Raw genomic sequence first — 9,102 nt, 5'->3', positions numbered from 1 at the left:
TCCTTATTTTATTTAAACGGCGCTCCATGCTACGCGACAAATAACAGAGCGTACTCATCTCTGCTACTAAATTCTTTTCAAATTCCTTTTTGTATCTGAAGTCTCTTTATATAGACCTTAGTGGTCCCCTAATACTGTATCTGAAGTCTCTTTATATAGACCTTAGTGGTCCCTAATACTGTATCTGAAGTCTCTTTTATATAGACCTTAGTGGTCCCTAATACTGTATCTGAAGTCTCTTTATATAGACCTTAGTGGTCCCCTAATACTGTATCTGAAGTCTCTTTATATAGACCTTAGTGGTCCCCTAATACTGTATCTGAAGTCTCTTTTATATAGACCTTAGTGGTCCCTTAATACTGTATCTGAAGTCTCTTTATATAGACCTTAGTGGTCCCTAATACTGTATCTGAAGTCTCTTTATATAGACCTTAGTGGTCCCTTAATACTGTATCTGAAGTCTCTTTATATAGACCTTAGTGGTCCCTAATACTGTATCTGAAGTCTCTTTTATATAGACCTTAGTGGTCCCTAATGCTGTATCTGAAGTCTCTTTCCCAATGTTCAGCCTTGGTGCAGAATTCTGGCCACTAGAGCCAGTCCCACTCTGAGCTTTCATTTTCTCAAAGGCAGAGCAGGATACCCAGGGCTCGGTTTACACCTAGCACCATTTCCAGCCACTGGGGGACCACAGGCAGGCTGGGGAAACTCATATTAATGTTAGAAAACCTCATAAAGTGACCTTTTCATACCATGAGACCTTTAAGCTACAATACAGACACTTTTACACCTACATAAACTTACATATGTGAATTATTTCAAAGTAAAAGTCAGTAGTAAAAGTACACATAACAAAAGAAATGACCTCTGTGAGTGTTGTACTCTCATATGTTAGATTATTACTACTGATGTTAAAGGTGCTGTTGGTCCAGGTGGTGTTTATTTTAACTAATTGATGTACTACTGGGTTGTTTAATCTATTAGAGTGCATCTTTTGTTTTGAATTTAAGAATCTTAATTTGTAAAGACACAAATACAAATATATATAGTGAGACAAACGTATAAAGGAACATGAAATAAAGTATTGCACATTTGTATACTGTACTACTTTGCGTACTGAGTTCCATTCTACCTCTGCTGGACTCTGAACTAATGGCAGACAGAACATTTTATCAGTGAAAACAAATAGTTTCTTCAGCCTGCTTGCGTCTACAGCTGGCTCTGCTAGGGTTTCTCCACTGTTAGTTCAACAGATCAATCCTTCCTCTGACTACGGTTACCCAGGGCTGACTGGGGCCATGCCTCACCACTGACATGAACAGGCTGTGCTGGTTTACATCATTCATAATCAGGGAATAATAAAACCAGAGGAGGACATGTATGCTGTATACAATATGTTGTTCCGATTGAGTGATTGATACTGCATGGAAAACGATTGGTGTTAAAGAGCCCTGATCCATCATCCACTCTGAGACAAGCCAGTAGAATGGTCAGGATGAGCTGCTTGCCCTCTGGCAGGAGGAGGGGGGACAAGTCCTTGTTGCAGACTAAACGGATTCAAAAACTCCTTTATTCCTGGGTTTATTTGTCCCGGGGAAAGTACCTGAGCTCTCTGGAGGGCTCCTAAGAAGCTTTGTGCTGGGGAGAGAGGTGTATGATGGGCTTATGGTGTTGTCATTTATACATATGTGTATTTGGTATAGGCTTATTGTCTATTTTCTTACTATTTTATTGAGAAGGCTTGAATATTGTAGTTACTGTCATCTTCTCTTAAAATGTTTAACTACTGTATATGCACTGTGTGAAACCATGCTGTGTATTGCCATTGGAGTCCTATTATTGCTATCTATTTGTATCATGTTGTATGTGTTGTTTTTTAACCGCTGAAGCGTTGGGGTAAGTGCCCAAGACAAATGAATTGTGCATCTTGATTCTATGAAAAGGACCTGACAGATGTTTTTTTTATTATTTTTGTGAATCTCTTTTAGAAGTGGAAGCCTAAAGGCACGGCTCTGCAGCACATGGTCAGTGGTCTGTGCCTGGACAGTCAGACCCCGACAGGCCCTCTGGTTGCCACTCAGTGTCGCCCCCTGGTGGCCAGCCAGTCCTGGGAGCCACAAATCATCACCTGAGCCCCAGCGGCCGGGGCAGGGGGAGGGGGAGGAGGAGGGGTGGGGACTGTCAGTCTCTCGTCGTGCCGAGGGAGGAAATGAACTGTACTTCTGTGATGTCATCTTGGCGCTCCTGGTCAATGGGGACACGAGAGCATCGCTGAAGACATTCGGCAGGTCTTTTCTGTACAGTGCTTCATCCTTCCAGGATGCTGCAGTTCTACGTAATCTAAGCTTTTCACTGAAAAACTGTTGCACCACTGACTTTATCATTTCTGTATCTACAGTATATCCTGGTAAACAATTTGCTTAAAATTGGAGTAGTGTGGGTTGCCCTTAACACGAATGAGTGCATACTGTACTGTAGCAAATGTGTTGCGGTGGACCTGACTCGGAGTCCTACTCAGTGCTTGTATTCTTGCCTAGTCTTAGGTTGAGGCATTTGTGATGACTGTGTGGACCAGGGCAGCTTTATGTATAGCCAAGTCAAAATCTGAGCTTTTTTTAATTATTATTGCTGAATAGCAGTCTTGAAAGCACCATGCAAAGCACTGTCACGAAGATTATTTATTGTTTTGCATGGTCAGACCCAAAGATTGTTTTTCTTTTCTGTCTCTCTACAAAGTTTTCTGTAAATATTTGAAGCAGATAATGGCTTGGTTTTTGTGTCAAGTACTCCATATGTTGTTTGAAAAATAAAATGTGGTAACAAAGGAATTATTGTTCTGGTTATTTGCAAAATAAGTTGGAATATTATAGAATAGAAAACACTTTGTTGTCCCAGAGGGGAAATCTGTCTTTGGCGCAGTGCTTAAATCTGTCGCTTCACAATAAAAAGATGTTACAAAGAAACCATTCTGATATCAACATGAAATCAACATGACATCAACATGACATCAACATGACATCAACATGAAATCAACATGACATCAACATGAAATCAACATGAAATCAACATGAAATCAACATGGCATCAACATGACATCAACATGACATCAACATGAAATCTACATGACATCAACATGACATCAACATGAAATCAACATGACATCAACATGACATCAGCATTACATCAACATGAAATCAACATTACATCATCATGAAATCAACATGACATCAACATGAAATCTACATGACATCAACATGACATCAACATGAAATCAACATGACATCAACATGACATCAGCATTACATCAACATGAAATCAACATGACATCAACATGAAATCAACATTTCATCATCATGAAATCAACATGACATCAACATGAAATCAACATTACATCATCATGAAATCAACATGACATCAACATGAAATCTACATGACATCAACATGAAATCAACATGAAATCAACATGACATCAACATGACATCAACACGACACCAACATAAAATCAACATGACATCATCATGAAATCAACATGACATCAACATGACATCAACATGATATCAACATGACATCAACATGACATCAACATGAAATCAACATGACTTCATCATGAATTCAACATGACATCAACATGACATCAACATGAAGTCAACATGAAGTCAACATGACATCAACATGACATCAACATGAAATCAACATGACATCAACATGAAATCAACATGACATCATCTTGAAATCAACATGACATCAACATGACATCAACATGACATCAACATGAAGTCAACATGAAGTCAACATGACATCAACACGACATCAACACGACATCAACACGACATCAACACGAAATCAACATGACATCAACATGACATCAACATGACATCAACATGAAGTCAACATGACATCAATATGACATCAACATGAAATCAACACGACATCAACATGACATCAACATGACATCAACACGACATCAACATGAAATCAACATGACATCATCATGAAATAAACATGACATCAACATGACATCAACATGACATCAACATGAAGTCAACATGAAGTCAACGTGACATCAACATGACATCAACATGAAATCAACACGACATCAACATGACATCAACATGACATCAACATGACATCAACACGACATCAACATGAAATCAACATGACATCATCATGAAATCAACATGACATCAACATGACATCAACATGACATCAACATGAAATCAACATGACATCAACATGACATCAACATGACATCAACATGAAGTCAACATGAAGTCAACGTGACATCAACATGACATCAACACGACATCAACACGACATCAACATGACATCAACATGACATCAACATGAAGTCAACATGACCTCATCATGTTATCTGTAGCTCACCTGGTAAAGTGTGGGCCTATATACAGAGATTCAGTCCTTGCTGCAGTAGTTGCAGGTTCAATTCCAACCTGCGGCTCTTCATGTCTAAGCTGTCCTAAGGAACAAAGGCCCCCCAAAAATTTAAAAGTGTGTTACTAAAGTCATGAAAGACTATGTAAATACAACATGTGAGTGATGGACATGTGAGTGTGTCCACATTTAGACATGTATTTGACAAGTTTCTGTGGTGGAAAGTAATTACGTAAGTACATTTACATATGTACTGTACTACAATTGTGAGTTACTTGAATATTTCCATTTTATGCTATATTATACTTCTACTCCACTATATTTCAGGAGGAAGTATTATACCTTCTACTCCACTTACTACTCCTACTCCTACGTTTACTTGACAGCTTTAACTAATAAGTACTTTGCAAACTTTGCTTATTAATACAAAACCCAATCAACAAAAACATTCTGATATATTAGTATGGGTTTCAGCTTCAGCAGTGTGTAAAGTAGTTAAAATTAGCTCCACCTTCACCATCTGCAGCATTAAAGTGATGCATTCATGCATTAAACATTTTATAATGTGTCTTATTCAGAAATGAGTCATTCTGCATAATGAGTATTTTGGGTTTGTTTTGGTGCAAACGTTTTGTTCTTCTACTTGAATAAAATTTTGAATGCGTGACTTTTACTTCTAACAGCGTATTTCTACACTTGGTACTAAAGTGAAAGATCTGAGTTCTGCTCTGCAGATCAAACACCATGAAAACAGATTTCAGAAAAAAGAAAAGAAAAAAGTTATTGAGCAGTTGTGTAGCTGAATTTACACAAAGTGACCACAAGGGGGAAGAAGATCGTCACAGATGTGTAAGAGGCTCTCAACAACATAGTAGGGCTGACAGGTTGATGTGTGAAGGCTTTGTGTAAAGTAAGAGTCATAAAGAAGAATGGATTCAAGATAATGAAGAATAAAATGAGAGCAACAGTGATAAGAAGATAGAGACACAACTGTGTGTGTGTGTGTGTGCGTGTGTGTGTGTGTGTGTGTGTGTGTGTGTTTGTGAGAGAGAGATATTCACATCTCCAAAGAAAGACATTGGCATGAGAATGATTTGCATAACAGGCTTGACAACTTTGTTAGTTTTTCTTTCCTCTGTTGGTTTTGTAACCTTCAAGGCCACACAGCGTGTCACGCTGCAGCTTAGTAGGCTTCTTAGCTATGCCAGGAATGCAAGTTAATGCTGATAAACTCCTGGCCTTCTGAAGGGGCCCAGGTTTCATCATCAGGGGAGGACGCTGTGGAGGCACACAGGGCAGGAGCTGGACAAAAGACCGAGTTTAGTTACAAGTTACTCTGTGCATTTAAAGATCAACTTCATGTCAACTGAAGCACAAGAGTTGATGCATTATAGATCAAAACTACCTACAGTATGTCATTCAAATTAGCTCCACCTCAACCAAATACCAGAGTACCATGCTACTTACACATTGACAGGTAATTTTCATTATGTGTAGCCTACTTTTACTTTTGATACTTTATATTGGCAACATTTAGCTGATAGTGTTCATATTTGTGTACTTTTCTGTTGCAATTTTACAACAGGACTTTTGTATTGCTACTTTTATCTGAACAATTCTTCAACTTATCTAAGATATATGGACACTGGTGACTCAGTCCGCCCTGGTTGCATGATATTACATTATCTACTGTATGTACTTTGAAATGTGCATGGAGGTAGGACCCAGTGGATAACTCCCAGATATCTTTCAAGTGACATTGTTCCCACAAAATTGGACAACCTGTTAGCAAGCACCTTGATAAGTTGTTTTATGGAGCATCAAATAGTGGTTTGGTCTGGACTCAGCAGGTAATAATTAGGCCTACGCTAATTGTAGTCATTTTAATTTGAGGTATTTGAGCTAATGTCTTCCTTGTAGTCTACTAGGCTCAGAAATGCAGTAAAAGTCCTGCTTTATCCAGGTTGCACTGCCGACTATCGATCATCTCAAATCTGCACGCGCCGGCCAATGAGGTCGCGCGGAGGCGGTCCGTTGCTAAGGAGGAGGTTTGGTTGAGTCTCCGTGTAGCAGCCATTCAGCGGCAGTGGCTGAAGCGATTGGACTGCGAGCGTCTCTTCCGACTCTTTCTGTGGAATTTGAATTATTTCGGCACGGCACGGTTCGTGGAACATAGGTGACGGCATTGACGGTGCATCTTCTGGTCGCAGCGGTGGTCACAGGTAGGTCTGAAAAATGTATGTCTTTATTAGCCTGTCTGGTTACGCTTGTTAGCTCGCCTAGCTAAGCAGCACTAGCTTGTGTTTTTCGGATGCGGCACACGCAGCTATGTTAGCCGCACGGCTCTTAGCTCCCCGTAGTCCCAATTACATGGCTTTGAGCTGGCTCGCTAGCCTGAGTAGAAAAAAAAGACTGAGCAAAATGTAAACTGTGAGGGTGTTAACCATCCTTCACGGGGGACCTACAGGTCTTCCTTTGCGCTACCGAACTGGCTAAGAGGTTATTTAGCTAGCTAAGGTTATGTAGTTAAGTAGCTACACTTACCTGGTTAACTTTAAGAGGTGAACATTACTCAGCGAAAATAATGAACCGAGCTCGGACTAAAATGATGAAATAAATGTTAGACAGCACAGTGGTTCCCAAACTTTTTAACGTCAAGTGACCCCTACATCTTCACAAATGAAACTGCGGGCTCCCATCAGGGGTTTTGTTAGATGTTTTATTACAGAAAGTGTATGATTAATTAGATTTGTGTTTTTTTCCGTGTCATGCACACGAAGTGTTCAGCCCTCACTTGCTTATAAGACGGCAACAGTTCAATGGCAGTATTTCAACATTCTATTATTTATTTCACAAAATGATAGTTTTTTTTCACAGCTCGTTCTTAAAGTATCCCCACGTCTCTTCTATGCTTGGCAATACAATCTGCTATGAAAAAGGTTCCTATCTTAAAGCACAACTCACATGTTTCGTAATCATTCATCACACATTTTCAGTTAAAAGTACATTCCTTACGTCTGATAAACAGGACATCCCAACAACGAACACACCTCATTCTCATTTCAGCTAACACGTCTATATGAATCCCATGACCATAATAGTAATACATTCTGTCGTTGTGTCACCTATGGATGGAATTATAGTGAAAATAAAGGTATTCTCTTTTTAGCTTTGCCCCCCTGGGGGTCCCCGACCCCACTTTAGGAGCCACCAAGCTAGCACATCATTGTTAGATTGTCACACGGACCACTTGTGTGTTGTCATCAATCCTAATGCAGGCTGTATTTATTTGCAATTTCGTGACATGGCACTTTTGTAACCATGTGTCACAACAGCGCGGTTACAATCGAAACGTAAGGTTAAAAAAGACAGCTTTATGGGAGTTTGCTTCTTAGCACAACAACTGATCAGATAAACCTCATAAACATGCAGACTTTACAAAGGTAGCTCTGTGATGGATTGGGTATTTGCCACAACAGCTTGCCCATCTGACTGAACCATCCCGCTTATTGGACAGCATCCACATGTGGATGCTCCCATTAGCCATAATTGTTGAGTCATTACTTTGTTGTTTTGTTAATGGGGTGGTAGTGATGTTTGTAACTCATTTATAATACAAACTGACTTTGGCTCCGTTTGGCATCATAACGTATGTAAAACACTAGTTACATGCCACTGTTTTGTTTTTACCATTGTGAGGAGAAAATCAGAAAGTTTTAATCTTTATTAAAGTGATGGTACAGGTTTAGAGGGCTGCAACCCAAAAATTATTTTAATTTTTGACAAATCTGCCAATTGAGCTCTCTAATTGCTTTGGCCGGGAAATGTCGGAAAATGGTGAAAAATGCACATTGCGTTGTCCCAGAGCCAAGTATGAGGTCATATATAACATATATTGCTTGTTATATAATCCTAACAACAGTCCTAACCCCGAATATATTTCATTTTCTTTCAGATGTGACAAAGAAAAGCATAAAATCCACACATTGGAAACACTCAACCCAGCTAATATTTGGCATTTTTGCTTCGAAAGTCACTGAAATTACAAATCAATTACGTAACAAAACAGTTGCAGTTTAATTTTTGTGATCCACTAATTGAATAAATGATTAGTTCTCTACTGTTGCTAAGTATTTATGGTGATGGTACAAAGTATTTCTAACCATTTGGAAATTGTATATGTCTTCTGGAAGGGAATTGTCTTTCCCATCCAAAGAGATAAGAGTTATTTCTTTCCACCCCAAATGTTAGAAGTAACTTACAGCTTAACTCATCTGCAGAATGAGGGAGGCAAGATTGGCTATCTGCCATCAAACCCACTGTGCAAGTCTCTCAGCGGTTTGAGAGCAGGAGAATGCAACAGCTAGTCCCCATCTAAAGCTTTGTGATTCACTCTGTGGAAGAAACCCGCGTTACTCTCAGCAGTTCACACTGTTCTCAAAGGAGAGGCCCTTTCTTGGCAGTGAGCTGTACATGTGAATGCTGAGTAGTGATGCAACATGGGTAGATAAACTTGCTGCGCGATGACGACGCAGTCAAAGGCCTTCACTTTTGTCCCCTGCTAGCAGCGAGATAGTCACGCTTCTTGCCACTTATGGTGAAAGCAGAGTGAGCATCAATGTAAGCTTAGCATTCAGTCCAGCGGTAACTAAATAGATATGAGATGACAAGAACGGGAGATTTCTTTTGCATCATCAAACGGTCTGGATC

The 9,102-nt window shown here is 39.6% G+C and overlaps 2 protein-coding genes across 3 annotated transcripts in view; both read left to right on the top strand.

The window, feature by feature from the left end:
- Window positions 1-2,828, top strand: part of galnt16 (UDP-N-acetyl-alpha-D-galactosamine:polypeptide N-acetylgalactosaminyltransferase 16) — a 34,185-nt gene extending 31,357 nt beyond the window's left edge. Inside the window, exon 15 of the mRNA XM_034859122.1 lies at window positions 1,989-2,828. Coding sequence (XP_034715013.1) covers window positions 1,989-2,132 — 144 coding nt within the window. The 3' untranslated portion in view covers window positions 2,133-2,828. The remainder of the gene's footprint in view (window positions 1-1,988) is intronic.
- Window positions 2,829-6,420: 3,592 nt separating this feature from the next.
- Window positions 6,421-9,102, top strand: part of numb (NUMB endocytic adaptor protein) — a 50,813-nt gene continuing 48,131 nt past the window's right edge. For both annotated transcript variants that reach the window (XM_034858646.1, XM_034858645.1), the window contains exon 1: window positions 6,421-6,614. The gene's annotated coding sequence lies outside the window, so the exon portion shown is untranslated. The remainder of the gene's footprint in view (window positions 6,615-9,102) is intronic.

This window comes from Etheostoma cragini, chromosome 20, assembly GCF_013103735.1.
Source record: "Etheostoma cragini isolate CJK2018 chromosome 20, CSU_Ecrag_1.0, whole genome shotgun sequence".
NCBI classification, from domain to species: Eukaryota; Metazoa; Chordata; class Actinopteri; order Perciformes; family Percidae; genus Etheostoma; species Etheostoma cragini.
This window is presented reverse-complemented; position numbering and strand designations above follow the sequence as displayed.